The sequence below is a fragment of the Strigops habroptila genome, chromosome 9 (genome assembly GCF_004027225.2).
Source record: "Strigops habroptila isolate Jane chromosome 9, bStrHab1.2.pri, whole genome shotgun sequence".
NCBI lineage: Eukaryota > Metazoa > Chordata > Aves > Psittaciformes > Psittacidae > Strigops > Strigops habroptila.
The window spans coordinates 25,790,170-25,811,259 of record NC_044285.2 but is presented as its reverse complement, the minus strand read 5'-3'; the positions used below and the strand labels follow the sequence as shown (position 1 = coordinate 25,811,259).

At 44.0% G+C, this 21,090-nt stretch overlaps 1 protein-coding gene across 2 annotated transcripts in view; it reads left to right on the top strand.

Annotated features, from left to right (window-relative positions):
• PAK3 (p21 (RAC1) activated kinase 3) overlaps positions 1-20,153 on the top strand; it is a 120,186-nt gene extending 100,033 nt beyond the window's left edge. For both annotated transcript variants that reach the window (XM_030497286.1, XM_030497285.1), the window contains exons 6-15: positions 1,111-1,242; positions 2,222-2,384; positions 6,548-6,611; positions 9,740-9,788; positions 11,928-12,040; positions 12,888-13,005; positions 13,842-13,941; positions 14,371-14,567; positions 18,617-18,754; positions 19,889-20,153. In XM_030497286.1, the coding sequence (XP_030353146.1) occupies positions 1,111-1,242; positions 2,222-2,384; positions 6,548-6,611; positions 9,740-9,788; positions 11,928-12,040; positions 12,888-13,005; positions 13,842-13,941; positions 14,371-14,567; positions 18,617-18,754; positions 19,889-19,978 (1,164 nt within the window). In that variant the 3' untranslated portion in view covers positions 19,979-20,153. The remainder of the gene's footprint in view (positions 1-1,110; positions 1,243-2,221; positions 2,385-6,547; positions 6,612-9,739; positions 9,789-11,927; positions 12,041-12,887; positions 13,006-13,841; positions 13,942-14,370; positions 14,568-18,616; positions 18,755-19,888) is intronic.
• Positions 20,154-21,090: the final 937 nt, after the last annotated feature.

Sequence of the window (21,090 nt, the reverse complement as noted above, 5' to 3'; positions counted from 1 at the left end):
CTTCAGACATTCAATTGATGCCACTTTCATTATCTTAAACGCACTTCTAAAAGGAAGTTTGGGGTTCACCAGAGCATAGTAAGCATTCCCAATAGCTTTGCCAGAGGGTATGGACACATGGCAAATGCTGTATTTTGTTCTAGCAGACATCAAGAGTGGTGAGACAGTCAGGATGTCAGCTTTCAAACGTTATCAACTCAGGTCTCTCCTGTAGGACATCCCTTACTGGTATTTATACTGGACTAAATTGATCCCATTTTAAAAATAATACAAATCAGATGTGAATATATAGAAGAGTGCCTTTGATTTGCTTCAGTTCTCCAAGTGGCCTGTTGTAGCCAGCTTTAAAGCAGTTGCTAAACACTGAACAAGGCACCTTTTCAGTCTTTGTTTCACCAGCAAATCTGTGATAACGTGATACAACCCCCTGCCTCTGAGTAGCTGCTGGAGGGGGGGGATGCACCTTGCTGCTGAGAGGGCTGCATTCACCCTGGGTTATTGCTGCGGTCAGAAACAGGCAAACAGTAGAAAGATCAATGTGTTAACTTACAACTAGGTAAAGAGGAGGGTGGGGCTGAAGAAGGAGCTACTAAACAGTGAAATTCAGCACTGTGGAAGCAGGCAATACCCGTGGGTAAAACAGTAAAGAAACAAACAGCCTTTCTCTCCAAACCCAAATTCCCAGCAAGATGCTGAAGGAGGCTTTGCACTTTGAAGTGTGTTAATTAACCAAGCAGTAGACACCTGTTAGCTTAATTACCTGTTACCATTGCTGCAGACACAGTGCCAAAGCAATTAACCAGCAACTGCACGGGATTTCTCGAGATAGATTCAAGCATTATGTTCTGTGAAATTAGACTTCGAGCACAGGAATGATTTAGTTGTTCTTAACAAAAAATGAAAACCACCAAGACTAAATGAAGACAACAGCACAGTAATTTGTAACCTTTAAATTGTATTGTGCTGTGTGTAACTTGGAACTGAGGCCCGAAGGACTACAGGCATGTCTAGGCTGGTTTCTGGTGTCTAAACAGACTGAAGTTGTGTGCAGTTACCAAACCTCCCAAGTGCAGAATGGTGACTGTCATTCATGCTGCTGTCTGTCCACAGAGCACAAAAACAGCATCAGAACCCCCACTAGCTCCCTCTGTTTCTGAAGAAGAGGATGAAGATGATGATGAAGAAGAAGATGACAATGAACCTCCACCAGTTATCGCACCACGGCCTGAACATACAAAATCAGTAAGTCCAGCTTTGGTCAGCGCTGTATTTGGTATAATTCAGGGCTGCATGTTTCTGATCAGACAGCACTTGCCATTCGTGGGTGAAGACTCTGAGGGCTGGCGTCCTACCATGGCACAGTGCTTCACCCAAGCTGCTGACACCAGGAAAACCTGGTTTGAACCTTCACACTGAGTCATGAGTTCCCTGTGATTCTGGTAGGGACCGTGAATTCATCTTAGTGTCAGATAAAAGGTGGCATTGTCTCTTTTAATGCTACCGATGTAAAAGTGAGCAGCTTTATCCAAAGTATCTGTGTAGGCTCTGTCATCAGTGGAGAGAGTGATCATCAGGTGCAGTTCATACCTTTTCAGGATCCATAGGAGAAACTGTTCCCTGGAGGTACCTATTTCTCCTCACAGACTATATAAGTAGCTAAATGAACAGCTTAGGCTACACCCTTCGCTTTTACAAGACTGAAGTTTGGTGAGAAGAATCCTACGCAGCAATGCATTGTAAAGAGAAGGTAGGTCTCTGAATGCAGTTCTTAATAGCCACTCCCTTAAGCTTGAAATACTGATGAGAAGTCAGTTCAACAGTTATGATCAGAAAAGGGAAATGCTCCCTGCTTCTGTTTCAGACACATACCAACTAAAGAGTCATTTTGTTACTCATCAAAACACATGAGCATCACGGAAAAGGCTCTGGGGCCCTGGACAGATATATTTTTGTATCGTTCCAGCACAGTAAATTCATTGTGTCAGTTATCTCTCAGAAAAATCAATGAAAATTGAAAATGAAACTGGCCATGAACTTGCGTCTAACTGGCCTTTTGGTTTTGCCTGTTCAGTTTGAGAAGTGGACAGCAAACCCGAACATTTTAAGAGCCCTGGATGTGGCAGACAGCATCTTCCTAAGGGTTTCAGTCGCATCAATTTGAAATGTGATCTCAGGGGCATCTCTGCAAGCACCTTTCTGACAGAGTAATTTCTTGTCACAGATCTACACGCGCTCTGTATTTGAACCTGCCGCTGCACCAGCACCAGCTAAAGAAGCCACCACTCCCCAACCTGAAAACTCAAACACAAGCACTTTGTACAGAAACACAGACCGGCAGCGAAAAAAGTCCAAGATGACAGATGAGGAGATCCTAGAGAAACTGAGTATGTATCCTGTATTTCTTGCCTGATGAAGCACTGTACTATATGTGTGTCTCAGGATTGTGTGCACCAGATGTTCATCCTCAGTTTAGTGTTACAGAGTCACTTACGATGCCCTGCACAAACTTAGAGGAAGCAAGAGCACACTCCGGGTGTTCCTTCTGCCTCTGAGGGCAGCTGTCGGTGGGTTGGATTTGCCTGAGCTTCCTGCTACACTAAAGGCAAAAGCAGAGATTGTTTCTGGTTGAGCAGAGGGCTGTGACCTAGCGAACTCCTGCGTGCTAATGGCCAAATGGAACAGGATATTTGGGTGCCTAAATTCTCTTTAGACTCTTGAAGTCTAAAGAGAATTTTCTTGGAGCCAAAATACTTTGCAGAAATCTGTTGGGTTTGGGGGTTCTTGTTTGTTTGTTAGTTTGTTTTGGGGTTGTTTTTGTACCAGTAGACAGCCAGAACACTCACCTGATTCTTTAGCCTCAGGGAGCTCTCCTGCCACAGATCCTCTATTGGTGTCATTTTTATGATTGCTTTTACTACTACTACTAATGTATCAGAGTTATGAGAATTCTGTGTTTCTGTCAGAACTCCTTTGAAGTTGACACCATGGATAGAGAGGAAGAGGTGTTTTTAATGTACTCCAAAAGAAAGAAAAACAACTTTTATAACAATTCTTATTTTATTTCTTAGCTTTGTGCTTATAAAGAGGTATCAAAGACATACATCTGCATGGCGAGATCGGGTAAAACTGCACTGCAAGCATCTATCAGGAGCCAGCCTCCAACACATCCACTGTATATTCCTCACACACATGGCACTTTGTCATAGCTAATTCCCAGCCAGTTAATACTATTAGAATCCTAAGCATTGGCCCCAAACCCCTGTGCAGATCATGTCTAGGAAAACACATCAAGCCCTTTGTGATTCTGCAGTACAAGCAATTTAATCTGCTGCTTGCACGTAATAGCTGCCAGTGCCATGCTCCCAGATGATAAATTGTGTTTGTAATGTAGCCCAGTTTACTCTGTGTCTGCCATTAACTGTTAGGACAAAAAGTGGGTTGATCTGTGCCTCCTTGTGTTTGATCTCAAAGCCAATAATGTTCTGTCTTTAATGGGGACAACTGCTTGTAAAGGGGTGCAGTCTGGCTGTGGCTTCTTCCCAGTGGTTGTCAATTCTTGTTCTTGTGCTAACACCAACTGGTTTGTCATACCTGCCCTGCCACTGGTGGCTGCTGTGGCTGTAGAGACTGAAGCCTTCCTTAGCTGGGAGATTTCAGCTGCTTGTGTAGAGTTTTCTGCACCCTTAGCAGGTTGACAGGACTATAAAGAACTGAATCTCTATGCTTTTAGGGAGTATCCAAGGGATAAGTTCAGTAGCTTTAGCTGAGGCCACAATGAAATAAATTCCAGAGCAGATAAGTTACCTGCAGGTATGTCAGCTTATAAAGGGAGGAATTACAGCTTCTGCAGCTGAGGATAAATGTTTGAGGCAGGCTTCCACCATGAGATGTGCAGGTACTCTGCATGCATGAATGTAAGTATGCCTGTCATTGCTCAAGTGTCTGTGTCTGCCAGATTAGGACTGATCCCTGGAGTTATTGTGGGTTGTATCTCTGGAATGTTACATGCTTTCATGCTTTTTCTTTCTTATGAATTCGATACCAAGTGAGCAAGGTCTGAAGGTCTGCCTTGGGCAAATTGTGATGTGGACAATGAAAATCTTTTTGTGCTTTCATGAAGCTATCTGAAAACAGGGGTGATGCTTTTTTGTTATAGTCCTGGGCTAATCAGCATATGTGGTGGTTGGGGTTTTTTCTGTTTTGGTTTGGTTTAACTCTTATGACTTCTCCACCTGCCTACTTCCCGCACAATTGATTTTATGCTACTTTCAGGAAGAATGTCCTCTGCCCTTTTTTATCTTCGATTGCTTTCATAATTCTATTCTGCTTGAAATAACTTTGGTTTTTTTAGAACCACTTTCATTACAAGTTTTACTGGGGGAGCAAAGCCTGTAATACTGAGATAAGATCAAACAAAATTCTGCCTGTAATGAAATCATGAATATGTTTCACTGTAATTATAAAACAGAAGTGGCCCAATTCTGCTTCTTATCCACTTAATTTAGGACTTGATAAAGGAAAGTGCTTAAAGACATCAAAATAGCTGATATGTTTATCTTTTGTCCAGAGTAGGGAGTGCTTCTCTGAACTGCAGCCATGCACCAGTCACTTTGTTGATCTTAGTGCTGTCATATTAGAATGTGCATTGGCTTAAGCACAGGAAGCCAGCTACAAACAACTGACATGTGAAAGCAGCTACTCCAGCTTTGAGGAAAAACTCCAGAATTCTGAACTCCAAAATCAGTGGCAAATTTGGACAATTCTTTTTCAAAATATTTGTTCTGCAGTCTTGTTCTGTATTCTTTTCTAACATGAACTTCCTTGAACTTGTGATATCTGTTCAGATAGATAACCAGTTCATTAACTAGCTGAAAATAGCACCTAGCCAGACACTGAGAGCACAGTGTCGTTCCTGTTGTCCAGCGCAGGATTACGGTGTGTTTGGGTCAGTACTGCAGAGCCTCCTGGGGATGTGCCCCAGTGGGCGCTCCTGGTGTTCCTGCAGTGCCAGGGAAGGGGAGTGAGTGCCACAGGGCAAAGGAAACCTCTTCTCCCGCAGCTCCCATTAGGGATCTTGCCAACGCCAGCAATGTTCTTTTAGCAGGGAGTGTACCAGATGGTGCTGATGTCCTGTCGTCTTGCTATGCTGGCAGTCAGGATTCCTGGCCAGGCATCCAGTCAGATGCCCATTTGGATGCTAAAGCCTTCTGCTCCAGAGAAATGGTCTGGACAGGGGACAGAGGTATTTGTTACTACACTTACAGTGAATGGTGCATCACCTAGTTTTGTTCTGGATGCACAAGTGAACAAATAAGCATGTGTTTGTGGTATAGGAATAGCGCCAGGTCAGTCAAACAGAATATGCTGCGACACACTGAAAGTCTTTCCTCCTCAAGTAATCTTCTTAAAGTATTTCAATGATGTACATTCCAAGTCAAATCTTCAGAAGTCATTTGTACTGAGCCATCACCTTAGGCTTGTTTTACTTGATCTAGGAAACCACTGGACCAGAAAAACAATATTGTTTTTGTAATTATTCCCTCAGATTTGAGCTTATCAGATTTTGGCTCTCACACCCGATACAGACCGAGCAGTGCATGCCTTATCTCCAGCTTTCAGGGCACACGAACTCCTCGATGCCGATGGATCCGGAGAGTCGCATGCCCGGTGCCGGACAGGCCGGCTCTGCCTTGCCGCTGCTCCAGCGCAGAGCGGCCGGGAGGCGGCAGCACCCCGTCTGGCCTGGCTCTGAGTGAGCCACAGCACCTGCACCCAGCAAATTAGCAGCAGCTCGTTTGTGCAGCTGTCAGTGTAATGCTGGTGCCTGAGCAGTTCTCGGTATCCAGCAGGGCTGTGCTTGCTTGAGGAGATCCGTGTGTGCGGTGCTGAGAGCGCGAGTTACTGATCTGAGTCAGGTTGAAGACGAGCAGTGTGGTTCTTAACATGGCACAGACTGGGTCGTCTTTAGAACCTGGCGATAAATTATGAGGGTCATAGTTCTTAAAGCCCCGTAATTATTGATTATAACGTGAAATGCTCTTCTTTAAAATCATAAAGGCATTCTTTTGGCAAACTGCTGAGAGGTTGAGAAGGTCCCCTCCTGGAAACACTTTGCAATACTCTTCCTGTTCTGAAAATGGCACCTGATCATAAAAACTGATTCCAGAACACAGAGTGCATTTCATCTTTGAACTATTAAACCTTCTGCTGAATCACAGAGTTTTTATTCATAAGAAATTAAAAGCTTAGTTGTTCCAGCTCTCATTAATGTTTATAGTTAACACTTTCATTAGTACTTGTTCTTTTCTGATATCACTCCCTTGTGAATGTTTCTCCATGTTCTTAGTCTCCTGTCAAGGTAACTCTCCAAAGGACTGTAGAAAATCAGGCTTCATGGAGGCCATCTGTGCCACGGAGCTGCCTGTGGTGGTGTTACCCAAATGACTACAAACAGCTCGCAACCCCAGGCAGTGGAGCTGCATTTCTGATCTGCTGGAAGGTGGTGACTCCGTTTTTAATTGAGCATCTTTCATTCTGTTTCTTTCAGGGAGCATTGTGAGTGTGGGAGATCCTAAGAAGAAATACACTCGATTTGAGAAAATTGGCCAAGGGTAAGTCCAGTCCCAGTTACTTACACAAAAACATGGGCCGGGTATTTTGGTGGTGTCATATCAAGCATGAAATCAGGCAATCTCTGAAGCTAGAGATAAATAGTAATAAAACCCAAAAATTCAGTAATAAACACAGTGTGGATGCGCAGATACTTGATGAGAAAATGCATCATGTGCCTGAGGGCACATCCTGGATCCTTCAGGTTTTAGGTGTTTACTGAAAAGAATCAACAAAGCTGCTCCCTTTTGAAACCCAAATTTTCTTACTGGAAATAGGATTCGTTTGAATTATTTCCTATCTAAGCAGGCAAGAAGAAAAGAAATTACATCAAAATTAGGTATCTGATTTGCATTTTGAATGTTGACAGACTCCCTGCTCTGTCAGAGTTTCCTTGGCTGTGTTGTAGTTCCAGGAGGGCTAGAGCCATTTGTGTAACCCCAGGATCATGCTGCTGTCAGCACAGGACAGAAGCTGTTTACTGACTTCAGGAGATATTTTTCTGCCTTAACTGTTTGTGGGGTTTGACCTCAGGGTAGCACGTGCTGACCTAGAACTGATACATACTGCAGAAAGCCAGGCACGCTCATACTCCTTCTGTGGCAGGCTTTATCATAGATATGTCTTGTTTGGTAGGGCACTTGTGGGAAGGTGTTTCTGCTCCATTCATTGTATAGAACCCCTTTCTCAGATGGCAGATTGTTTTCTACCTGAAGCTTTGGTTCTTACTGTCATTTGTGAAATGTCAGTGGACACTCAGAGCCATGCCAGTCTCTCAAAAGATAAGTGTCAGCTGAAGAAGTGGGAGGCAGAATAAGCATGTGTGTGAAGCAGATTGTTGCTGTCACCATGAAAACAGGACCATTACCCTTACAGTCTTTTATTTGACAGTCTTAGGAGTGAGCTTGTACAAAGGTGCCTCAACAACTGGTGGAAAGACAAGTGGCCAGTATCTGGCTTAACAGGGGATCTAAATTGATTTCCTCCGGCTTTTAGTCCAGCCTGAAGATCGCATGCCCTTCTTACAGAGGAGTGAGTGTGCTGCTGTACCCAGCTCATGACTGTAATGCCACAGGTCAGCTTACAGTGATGGGGAAAGATCCTAAAGAAAAAAATCATCACAAAGGTAATCAAGCAGGATGGTCAGGAGGAACCAGACTGCTGCATGGCTGGGGTAGCATGGCTGTCTGCAGCAGGGCTGGGCTGAGATGCAGTGCCTCAGATGGTGCTGATGTTGATGCAGGTGCCAGTTCCTGAGCTGCCCACCTTTGCAATGTGTATGTATAGTTATGTCAAAGGCAAGAGTAGTGTTGGAAGTGAGTAGGTTTTTAGTAGCTGCGAATGAGAGCACTGCAAGGCAGCAAGAGACATGGCTGCTCAGAGAACTGCAGCTAGAGAGCAACTTTGTATGTAAGGAAAAGCAGCATGTAGCACCTCATGGCCTCATACAGCTGGTATATTAATAAACAGTGTGATGGCTTTACAGTCACTTTGCAGTCAGAAGGTCTGTGCTGAAGAACAGGTCAGCTTCAGCGCTGAGTCTCTGGTTTGTCATCAGTCTCCAGTTGAGGACTGAAAATGCTGCTGACACTGGAGGAAACTTGGTTAACTCGTGCTTGATAAAGAGGCTGTGTTTGCTCAAGCAGTGTTAGCTCTTGCTAGAAAGACAAATGAGTGTGGAGTGATGGGCAGCCTGGGTTCAGGCTGGTTTTTTAACTTGCACTGCACTGCATCACAGTGACACAGATCTAATTGCGGGCCCTGGTTCTTGCCTAACTGCATTAAACCCAAGATACTACAGAAGCTTTTAAAAGTTAGATACAGATCAGGAATTGTAGTTGCTTAGAAGTAAAATTTGGTAATGCACAATTGCAGAGCCCTTGCAATTAATTCACAGCTTTACTTAAATTACTCACCTTTATCTCAACTCCTCACAGATGGCCTGGAGCAGAGCAAAAGCATCCTAATTTAAATAGCTGTTTTTAAATGAACCCTGATAGGACTTTGCTGAGGAGCACAGCACAGCGTTAGTGAGTCTTAATAAATGGTGTTGGCTTTTTATGAAAACAAATTGGATTAATCTTGACAATTAGTCATAGGAAAATGCATTTGCATTTATATTAAAAGAATACACAGCGTGCCCAATGAGAACATTGTTCTCAATACAGACACAAGTCTCTGTGCCTGTTGAATTACAATGCTTCCCAAGTATTTCAGCCTGCAGGTAAACAAGCCAGGGATCATGTCAGAATGAGCAAACTGATGCTGGCTTTTTCAGTCAGTGGGACACTTGCTGGAAGCATGTTCCCAGAATTCCCACCCTGGCCTCACTGCCCGTGCAGACCGTGGGCTTCTTAAATGATGGTTTTCAGCCCAGAAGGAAACCCCATTAGGGTTTACAAGCCCCGAGTTGCTTTTAAACCCAAAGGGATTTCCTCTATCAGTGGCTTTTCCAGCTCTTCACTTCACTACAGGGGAAGAACCTCTTTCAACAAGAGGCAGATGGCAAACAAACCTGCACACTGTCTAGTCTGCAGGTGAGCACACCATCTACTGCTGGTGGCTCTACAACACAACTACTGCCTGCCACAGAAGCAAAACATCAGCACCATGAAGAGTCCTTCACGTGTCTGGTAGTGGAAGCAGCTGCTGATGGCTCTTGACATGCAGAGAAGCTGTCTAGAGATCCTCTGTTTTGAGTAGGTCTCCATTTGTGTGTGAAACAACATATCCCTTAACCTGCTGTAGCTGTGACCTCACAGGATGGCTGGAGAACTGTTTCCTTTGTGTAACCCACAGCCACAAAAAAAGGGGAGGAAAAACCCCAAAACAAAGCAAAACTGGAAAAAACGGAAGAAGAATAAATACATTATTTTTCCTTGGTTTGTGCACACCCTGCCTTAAGTTTTGAGCTAAAATAATTTAGTTGGAGATTTGTACTGGCCTTTTTTCTTCATGTTGGACATAGTTTTATCTCGGATACTCTGCATTGCAGAGGGCTGGCGCGCTGCTGGCTGAAGGAACAAAGGTGTTTTTATTTGTAAACACTACAGGCAGCAGAGATCTGGGCTTGTTGTCACCCATTGGGACTAAACTGCTTCTCCTTTCTTTGCTGCTGTTTTGTTTCTAGGGCATCAGGAACTGTTTATACAGCAATCGACATCGCCACAGGACAAGAGGTAAGTGCCAGCAGCCCCAGCAGATTTTGCAGGTATTTGGGGCTTTCCCCTCTGGTGCAAACTGTGGATGGGGCTTTTGGGTGCCAGCAGATCTTTACTGCAAAGATATAAATACCTCTGAAGCACAGGCTAGTGTCAGCCTGCAAAATACATCTTCTGCTAAGGCTGTTCCTCCTAAGCATGGACTAGTGTCAGTTGGCAAAATACATCATCTGCTGTCTTCAGCTTTTCAGTGGAAGCTCTTTAAGGGCAGTATGATTCTGTGCCTCAGTAGCTGAACGCTTACTGTGGCCATCAACTTTCCAGCAACCATTATGCTGAGGTGCTGATTAATGCCTGAAAAGGTGCCTACAAATTCCTTGGGGATGTCCTACTCCCCCTGGAATCAGTAGGAGCCTTGGCGCTCTCTGCTTGGGCTGATGCTTCACCCATAGCTTTAACACCAGTTGTAATAGAATTATGTTTTTGCTTATATACTACATTTTACTACATACTACATTTACAGCATAAAATCTGCCTTTGGATGTAGCCATAGATAGGTTAGCAATCCAAATGGTAAAACCTAAAGATCTGTCATAAAGTGGGGCCTCAGGAGAACCCATGCAGCAGTCACAGGTTCTCCTATTGCTGTGAGGAGTAAACGTTTTCATTACATAGCTTAATTCCAGACAGACTTTGTCCTTATTAACAGCCAGAAAGAATGCAGGAAGGAAGTGGTATCTTTCAGGGAAGGACACAGTAGCTCTGTCTTAATTACTAAATATATTAATGCATCAGCTAGCTGATGAAGGCTGCCAACGTTCAGTCCCAGTTTATCTTAATCACAGGTTCAGGCAGTAATGCTATTTAGCATTTTTTTCCATCATATATTTTGCCTTCAAAGCATAATGTGAGACCTAATTAAGGAGAGATCATGTTTAGCACACAATTTTGTGTTTTAGTCATACTGAAGCTGGTTGAGACACACACACTGACAAATTAGAAGACATATATCAAGAGCAAAGATCTCTCCTAAACCGTACAGCCGTGTTTAGGGCCGGTGGCAGGGACAGCCCATTACAGCCTGTGAACTGGTCACAGGGAAGTGGCTGGAGCAGAGCTGGGTGCCAGGGAGGGAAGTCGGGCTGAGCCCAGAGGGATGGGGCTGGCAGAGCTGGGCTCAGGAGGGAGCCAGGAGGAAAAGCTCAAGTGGAGACCATGGGGGAGATGGGACCGGGCAGAGGAGGCAGGATGAGGCAGAGGCAGGATGGCTGCAGTGGTTCAGAGCAAAACGGATCATATTGGTAATAAACAGGCATGGTCTCTTAGAGAATCCTATTGCTCTTTGGTGCTACAGCTTAAGATTTCTGATTTACCGTTTCTAGCTGTCATCAGTACATCTGGATCTTAGTGGTAGCTCCTCATCCACCTGCAGTGCTGCATTTTATAACTGCTTTTAGATAGAGTCTACAAGGGACCTAAAAGTCCTAAGCCCTGCTTATAACCCTGGGTTTATTCATAAAATACCACAGAATGGATTATTTTTTTTAGTCCAGAAAGTATTTGCAAATCTAAACTGTGTTAAAAAATGTTATTTAGAGTTGCAAAACCAAAATGGAACAACTTAGGAAGTACTAGGATTGGTTGTGGGGTTTTCGTGTAACCTTAATGATCTTTTTAGTACAGCATTTCGTAAGAGTGTGTGTATGTGTCTTCTTTGTGTAACCAAGTCAAGTGTAACAGCAGTAGCTGAAATAATGATCAAAAATCATAAAATTGCAAAAGTATTACCAGCTGGTTTTAGATCTTTTTACAGTAACAAAATCACTTCCTGCTGGCAAAATGCGCATGGATAAAAATAGTGGTCATAAACTGAGGCTGTTTGAGAGTGTAGGTCCAGAGAGTGGTGTTAGAGATTGGTGGTTGAGAGTTTAAAAGACCATTTTTATAAGGCAAAATGCGTATGGCCGTGTCTCCTGTAACTAGCACCCAGGCCTGCAGAGGAACAGGGTGTTCTCATGTAAGTTCCTAAGCTCTTATGCCTAATAACAAGCAAGTTTGGCATAGCTCTGCTACGTCATTCCAAAAATGCTCTCTCCATGTTCATTCTGACCTCGTGCAACAGACTACTCAACTTAATGGTTTTCAATGTCGTTTTAGGTGGCCATAAAGCAAATGAATCTCCAACAGCAGCCCAAAAAGGAACTAATTATTAATGAAATCCTGGTCATGAGGGAAAATAAGAACCCCAATATTGTTAACTATTTAGACAGGTAAGTAAATGGTGTTAGACAGTGGTATTATCACATGCATGTTCATTTACGTACTAAAAGGCAAACATTAAGATCCCCTTTGGATGCTGGCAGCAAATTGACCTCTTTATCTACTTGCATACAGCGTATGGGAGGAGGTTGCACTTTGTCTGCATTTAATCTCTTCTGGCATCTGTAGTTTGAAGCCTGTTTTCAGAAACCTGGATCAGCTGTATCACTAATACAACAGCCCCAGTTTCACTACCTCCGTGTTGCTTTGTTGGGTGGTTTTGTTTTGCTGGGGTTTTTTTTAAGTTGATAATATTTTCTGTGTCTTATGATAAGTGCTGATAAATCATCTTAGAAATTATTTCCTTCGGCTGTTCCCACTATTTTCCATGGCTGTGGGTGCCAGGAAGACTGGCTTCATGTTTCCAGAAACATGTAATTTGCCAGTTTTTAAACTGTTTTTCCTGTTTCTGAATGTATTTTATGTAAGGTTTTCCAGACTGCTGACCAATTTCTGTCCTCAGTGGTACACACCCTCCTACCATGGACAACTTTGAAAGCTGCGCTGCCTTGTTCCTGGAGTTAATAATGGAATTTATGTGTTAAGATGAAGAGCCAGATGATGTGATATGTCCTGGTGCAAGATTTATCTGTGCCATTATGAAACTGCATTTTTCACTTGCTTGCCATCTAAGACATCTTATTTTTCACTTATGTGCTCTCTGATTTAGACAGCACAGGTTCTGAGTACTGTATAGTCTAGAAGGAATGAGCTGGAAACACAACTCAGCTGTAGGCTTTTGCATAAGGTAACTCAGCTTTGCACATTCATCTCAGCGCTGCTGTGTTCTTCTTCCAGCTACCTGGTGGGTGATGAGCTCTGGGTGGTTATGGAGTACTTGGCTGGCGGCTCTTTAACCGATGTGGTTACAGAGACCTGCATGGATGAAGGACAGATAGCAGCTGTCTGTAGGGAGGTAAGGGATCCCACGTGTGCTTCCATTTACTTGCACAGGATGGTACTTCTAAAGAGATGGTAAGAACATGAGTGATACCTTGTTCAGAGCTTTGTTTCTGTGTTATTTTAATAATATGGAGAAGAAAGAACAACTTAAGTGAACTGCCTGCCAGTATCACTGCACTTATTATGCTCTGTTATTATACTTATATGCTGTTACTGTACTATCTCTTTTTTTAGTTCTATTCTCAACTTTGTCTCTTTAAACATTTGCCTGGAGCACGTCTCTACTGCATTCCTTGCTTGTAAAAGCAAACATGCTGGTGGCAGAGTTTTAAAATAACAGCAAAGAAAAATAGAGGCTCATTTATCACAGTCCTCAGCTTAAAAGGAAAGCATTCCTCCCAAAATGGTGTTTGCTTCTGAAAAATGACTAACGTGCTATTTCCAAATCTGCTGTAGAGCCTAACAATAAAATCTTTGTCATGCAACCTCCAACCCAAAAGTGATCCACTTCACACTGAAGGAAGGGACTACTTCTTTTTTGGCAAACAATAGTTTTTCATGTGGATGGAGATAGCACGTTCACTGCAGCAGCAGACATTCTCTCTGTGCTTGCAGGGGATAGTCTCTAGCAATAATTGACATTTCTCTTTCAAAAGCTAATCTGCCTTCATTTAGAAAAGTTATTACTCGAGCAGTGTTGACGCAGCAGGCTGTTCCTCTTGACAGCAGAATATTCTGCCATTACTCACAATTCATCTAGAAATTAAATCTTTTAGAGCCATTTTGTTTCTTGTGTGATGAAATCAGGTCATTAATTTTTACCCTCGTGTTTCTTTTTTTATCTGTCAGTGCCTGCAAGCACTGGACTTCCTTCATTCAAACCAAGTGATTCACAGAGACATCAAAAGTGACAATATTCTGCTCGGAATGGACGGCTCTGTCAAATTGAGTAGGTATTCCTGGCCAGGCGCAGCATTCCCAGGATGTGGTGTGGGGCTGCTTTTGACTGAGTGCCAGTTACCCAAAAGTGCTGCCCATGATAGTGCACTAACCACTGCTGCAAGCTCAGAGCACAGTTCCAGCATGCAGAGAGGTATAGAAGGGAAAAAGGTGTTAAGAGTAGCTTTGGTTTGTGTGTGTGTCCTTTTCAGAGGGAGGGAGTTATAATCTACAGTTATAATCTTCAAGTGAATCAAAGCCACTGCGTGAAACTTGAGGGGCTTTTTTAAATGGCCAATTCAGTATTTCCTTGGCTGCAGCACTGACCGAGCAGGGCCTGGCTCCTTTTCCAGAGAGATTCAACAGCACGTTCTCGGGCATGTAGTGGGGATTTCTTCTGCTTCAACCTGGCTTTAACAATACTTGTTTTTCTCATCAGCTGATTTTGGCTTCTGCGCTCAGATCACCCCTGAGCAGAGTAAACGGAGCACAATGGTCGGGACTCCTTACTGGATGGCACCAGAAGTGGTGACAAGAAAAGCATACGGCCCCAAAGTGGACATCTGGTCACTTGGGATCATGGCAATAGAAATGGTGGAAGGAGAACCTCCGTACCTTAATGAAAATCCTCTCAGGGTAAGGTGCAAATAAAATCAGATACTGCTCTTTCTAATCTCTCCCATGTTTCGTATCCATGAGACAGAATCCCAGTCCCATCAGCCCGAACTAGCTCCACGAAGAGCTTCTAAAAATGTCACTGGAACATACCAGCGTATCCAGTAGTTTTGGTTACATCAATGGGAGAACCTCAAAAGAGAAGGGACCTGTAGCCAGTTCAGAAATGTGCCATTTTTGCCTTCAGTGGTGCTTGAACTCTCTGAGCTGTCTCTGAATGACAGGAATTGCTGAGCAGCAAGTTTCTCCAGTTGGGGAGCTTTTATGAAGAGCATTTCAGCTGTATCTGGGGGCAGAGCAGACTCAGCTCAGTGCTGATGGCTTACCTGAGCCTTCCAGGAAGTGTCACTGGTTATAGGAATGCCAGAATTACTCATTACCAAATACATTTCTAAAAGTATATTTTAGCACAGATACTTGCAGTAAACTAATGTATTTTTAATGTTTTGAAGTTTTCTCTCTTATCCTCATGCCTTAAAATGACTTTTCCTGCAAAGAGAGAACCCCATAGTTCAGTTGCTTCCATGGAGGACCCTTGCAAAAAAAGCATTTGCCTTGTATAAGGCAGCAAATACAGATGAGGAGAACTAGCATTACTGGTCTGGATGCTGGAAATTCCCAGCTTCCTTAACCTCAGATGTTGAGGGCTCCTGGAGAAGCCTCGGGTTAGAAAGATAACTGGATTTTTTTATCTGACCAAATTCCTATTCAGCTATTCCTGCCTTTACCCAGATTATTTGAGATGCTGTTTTCTCCATACATGGCTCATCTCCTGCTGGGGTTAAGATCAACTTGAACACTCAGAGCTGCAAGGCACCTTCATGTGTCTGGGAAAAACTGCAGTAGATTAAAATTGGGCATCTCAAGTCAGTACCATCTGTATTAGCTTGTGGACTCTTCTGCAGAGGTTGCTGCCCCTGAGCTAGAACAGTGAAGAGCTTGTGATGGACTGCCTGAAGTTCCCCAGTTGTCAGGGAGTTTTATTAAGGTAAATCAACCCCAGTAGGGACAGGATCCATCCACTGTTGTGCATGGAATCAGAGACTTCAGTGAGAGTCTCAGCTGCATCCAAACAAGAGAGCTTATAAGCAAGACCCATTTTTATAGCTGAGTTTTTTAGCTGCTGGCGCACAGTGGTGGTTGGTTTAATAGGCACATGTAGACCACATTCAGGGAATTCTGCAAAGCCTGGAAACAAAAGGATGCTCTTTCGTTTTTAAGAACGATTGTTTTAATAATGGAAGGCACACAGGAGCTTCAGCTATTGACACTAATTTAAATACATGAATAAATTATAAGGGCAATAAAGGATTGTTAATCATAGAGTTAACAGCAGTCTTGATGCGTTTGTGTTGCTGTGGGGAGAGCAGACGTGTCCCATGTTGTTCGGGTTCTTTCCAGCCTCGCAGGAACGAACGTTTTTCCAGCCATGAATGTCCTGGATATTTCTGTGATGGTGTTTGTTTTCTCTCGCTGTGATTTCCTTCCATCAGGCATATGCCTGGGGCCTGAAGGACAAACACTGGTGTGATAAATATCCTTTGAAATGTAGGTTGGACCTCCCCAGTTCCAATTTAAAAAACCCAAACCCTCAGCGTTTCTGTTTGCTTTTTCATTTATTAACCACAGCACATCAATTTCCTTCAAAACTGTAGCATATTTTCCAAATGCTTTGGATCTTCTACAGTTTCAGGCTTCTAAATCATCTGTATATTGTTCTGTCATGTATCTGGGTGGCCTGGATAACTTTAGGATATCGTTTTCACAGACTGCAGCTATAATTGTGTGCCAAATCCTTTCTTGTTTCTTGGTATGTTAAACAAATCAATGAGCTTATTGCCCCTTTGCAGCTACTGCAAACACTCGTTTCCTTTGTACTGCTCTTATTTTTCTTTGCTGGCTGTATCATAGGAAACCAAAAGATACATAAGGCGGCACTTCAGCTTCTCATGGACCTTTTTCTGTTGTCCTAGACATATTTAAAAGGTGCAGTTGCAAGCTAAAGATGACTCTTCCTTACGATTAATGTGCTGTGGAGGAACAAGCAACTAAAAAGAGCTCCATTTGTCCTGGCACTCCTCAGTCACAGTCAGGTGAATGTGGCTGGAATAAAATCTCCAAGGTTGACATTGGTGTTCCTTTACCACAGGAGAAGTAACATCCCTCGGGTAGCACAATTTAAGTGTAGTGAGGACGACACTCCAGCTCAGGTCAGCTGCAGATGGACAACAGGATAAGACTGATGTTGTGACATTTATGTTGTGGGAAAAGTAAAGGAACTTCCTTTTATTGTTTTTACTCCAGGATAAGTTCATTTGCCTTTTTAGGCTTGGAAATTTTCCTCTGTGTTTAAGAGGATAATAACAAAGTCAATTTGGTCACGGTCTATTTAAACGCCAGTCCTACAGAGCTGTTATTATCATGGCAGACATTGCTATGGAAGACTCCTGGGCCTATTTCTATTCTTATTTCTGTGTATTTTAAACATATTCTGTGAGTTTAAGTTTAAATAGTTCAAAATTATTTGTCATATGTTTCTAAGTAACATCTTGCAAAACCAGAATGAATCCAGCTCCCCAGCACGTTAGACCTTGGTTACAAGTGAACCACGCTGGGTAACGCTCACCCTGTGTTTTGCAAAATTACATTGTAATTCTCGGGCCTATGGAATATCAGGAGGACTTGCTCAGATTCATGAATGCTCAGGGAAGTGAGCATCCGTGGCTTTGCTTAAGAAACTTGGGCTTAGCTTAGGCTAGATGCTGTTGAGGAGAAGAAAGGCTGGAATTTCCAAGTGTTCGGATAGGCCTGTGTGCACAGATGAGCAGCTGGATGCTTATGCTCATCATGGAAGGGAATTCACAGAGGGCTCAGCAAATACTCCCAGTGCTCAGGTAACACTTTATTTTGGGTTTTAAGTCGTTCCAGCTGTTCCGTCTGTGAAGATGACCCTGAAAACATGAAACAAGTGTAGCAGATCTAATCTTACCACCTTTAAAAACCAAAGCGAAATAAAACCCCCAAACCACCCCACCAAAAACCCAGCACCTTTCTCAACAGGGGTTTGAGAGATGAAATGGCCCCAGTTCTTCTCACTGGAATTTGCTGGGAACATGAAGATTGTAGCTCAAAGGCAACATCGTCTGTTCTGCCTCTTGCTCATTTTTGCTGACATACTTAGTGAATATATTTCTTTGATAGTCCACCTTCTCCATGTCACCAACCCTGAGCTTTCAATAACCAAACTGTCAAAACCTCCCACTTCTTCCGTGGCAATTTCTGGTATGGGGACATCATTAATGTGTTTACTTGAGTATCCAAATTAGCACAGCGCTGCCATAGGGATGGAATCACTCATTTCTCTGCTTAGACCAGTAAGTTTTTCTTTTACCACATAAACTGAGCTGGAATTTGGAGACTGCTGAAAGACATAGTTGCAGGTGGCTCCTGTCTGTTCAATTACACATTTTCTTCGTAGTTGTGGATGCAACTTAACGTGTGTGTGTTGAAAATGCAGTTCCAAATGTTTCTGTTTCTGGAAACAAGCTGATGGATTTACTTTTTTTCATCCAGTTAACATTTGTATTAAGAACAGAGCAAGAAAACTTGGCTAGCTTTTGTTCCATGGAAGCTGTGCTGTAGGGACCAGTGAGCACTGCAGAGACACATTTTTATGTAATAATCCTTTGAAATTATATAGTTGGACCAAATTCGCTCTTTAAAATAGCCTGTAAAGCTAGTGCCAGTACTTAGAGGAGCAAAATGTGCTTTTGCTGATGTAGTTCATACTAACTAGGTCAGGCAATGAAATCGGCTGTCAAGGCAAGATCGTTCTGATGCTGGAATAGCTGTGGCTGCATCAGGGGGTTTTTGTTGGTGTAGAAAAATCCTCTGCCACCTTCTGCCAGGGAAGAAGCTGCCACTGGAGACTGGACCTTAAAGTGGGGTCTGTATGAGCAGTTATGGGTGTGAAAGACACAGGAGGAGTCTGGTGTTTCCTTCTTCCCTAGGCGCTGTATCTGATAGCTACCAACGGGACACCGGAGCTGCAGAACCCCGAGCGACTCTCCGCTGTGTTCCGAGACTTTCTGAACTGCTGCCTGGAGATGGACGTGGACAGGAGAGGGTCTGCCAAGGAGCTGCTGCAGGTACAGTGCGAGCGGCTGCGAGCGACACAGCTCTACTGTGGGATGGGTTTTTGTCAGCTGCGCTTGAAGGCATCAGATGGGGCCCCTCGTATCAGTCTCCAACGCTTTCCAAATGAGAAATGAAGTAGAAGCATAGAATGGTTGGGGTTGGAAGGAACCTTTTAAGCTCATCTAGTCCAACTCCCTGCTATTGACAGGGACATCTTCAGGTTTCTCAGAGACCCGTCCAACCTGGCCTTGAATGTTTCCAGGGATGGGGCATCTACCACCTCTCTGGGGAACTGCTCCACTGTCTCACCCCCCTCACTGTAAAAAAATCTCTTCCTTCTATCTAGTCTGAATCTATCATTCTAGTTTAAAAACGTCACCCCTTGTCCTGCCACAAGAGGCCCTGCTAAAAAGTCTCTCTCCATCTTTCTTAAGTATTGAAAAGCCTCTGTAAGGTCTCCCTGTTCGCCTCATTTCCAGGCTGAACAATCCCAGTTCTCTCTGCCTTTCCTCACAGGAGAGGTGCTCCATCTCTCTGACTGTTTTTGTGGCTCTGTTTTGTATTTTGATAGTATATTCAGTCCTGCTGTGAAGGTTCCAGCCAGCACAGGAAGGGCAGTGCATGGGCTGGTAGACACTGCTCAACCCAGAGCTGAGCCCATCAGTGCTCTATCACTTGTCTGCCTGCTCTTGCTGCTGGAAAGCTGTACCTCAGTGGTCTTTAGAAAAGCACATGGGCCTAAATTCTATTGGGATAAAAGTTTCCAGGAGGTTTTGTAGTTCCCTGAGGAATGGCTTATGCCCCTCATCTTTTTTGACAACTGAAATAGTCCATGTCTTTAGAAAACAGGAATCTAAGCAAGTATTTCAGGTTTCCTGAAAGGAACAAGGCCCTGGGACAGCTAACAACATTCCCACAGTGCTGGCAGGGTAAAAACTCCAGCAAGCTGAAGACACCTTGATAAATGGATTAGGAGGATTATGGACCATGTTTGCCTGTGATAGCAAGGTCCTGGACACGAGGACGCAGGTGCAGATGGTCCCCTCAGTCCTATTTCTGCGAACTCCTGGTAACCAGAGGACAACTGCTTGAGGCCGTGAGTAACCGAGTTTGGAAAGTAACGGTTCTCTTTTTCCTTTGGGCAGCATCCGTTTTTAAAGTTAGCCAAGCCTCTCTCCAGCCTGACTCCTCTGATCATTGCAGCAAAGGAAGCGATTAAGAACAGCAGCCGCTAGCGCTCCAGGCCGGTCTCCCATGCCAGCTCAGAGCAGGACTGAGAACAGAGACTCTGTGAAACCTCAACTCTTGTGCTGCGGGACAGGATGGATGAACACACCAACGGTCACAGTCATGGAGGTAGGAGGGAGAACAACCCAGTCCCTCGAGGAGTAAAACTTATCATTTGTCTTCTTCCTGCTTTCTGGCTCCTTAATTTATTTTTAAGATGAAACAGGGCTTAAGACAGAGAGGTAATGACCGAAAATGCTTTGCTGCCTCCACCATTCCCAAGGTAAAGCAAATTCAGTTGGAAGATTCCCTTCCTTCTCACCCTGTGAATAAGCTGTACATTCACTTTTAAATTGTCAGTTGTTTCTTAAAGACAGAAAGTCCCTTTTATGGGTTTTTTTGGTACGGTTGGAATTGGAGAAGGGTCTCCTTCGTTCATAAACTCCAGACTGCACTGCCTTTTGAATACAGCCCCCTCGCTGGTATTTGCCCAGTCATGGTACTTACATTGTATTTCCAACCAAAAACCAATCGAGTGGGGCAGACAAAAACATCCTGTTGAGATACAGGTTTTCGACTGTGAATATGTAGTGTTTCGGTTCTTGGCAATTTGGTTTGTATAACTCATTGTAATCGGTTTGCCTGGATGCGAGTCTTACTGAAGTGAAAAAGCAGAAAGGTCACTCACTGTGCTCGGAAAGGGCTCATTGGTGCAAAGCTGTAGGAGAAATGTGAGAGCAGGCCCGGCCCTGCCTGGTACTGAACCCCAGCAGACCCCTTGCAGAGCACAGAGCAGCCTCAGCACCCGCAGACCCAGGCTGGAGGAAGGTGCTTGTAGCAGCAGGCAGCCACAGGCCGGGGCTGGGTGCATCCCTCTTCCTGGGACCGGAATAATCATTCCGTGTCAGAGCCAAACGGGCAGTGGGCTGCTCCTGAGGTGAATCCTGGCCATGCTGTGGAATGCACAGGCTGGTGGGATTAGCTGTCTTGAGTGTGTGCAGGAGTAGAGAAGGGTCGAACAGAGCTGAGTGGTGGTGTCACATCAGGATGCCTGCTCTCCCGGTCTCCTGGCGCTCCTGAGAAGGGTTTGTAGTGTCTCTGGGCAGAGGGTGTGGGGCTC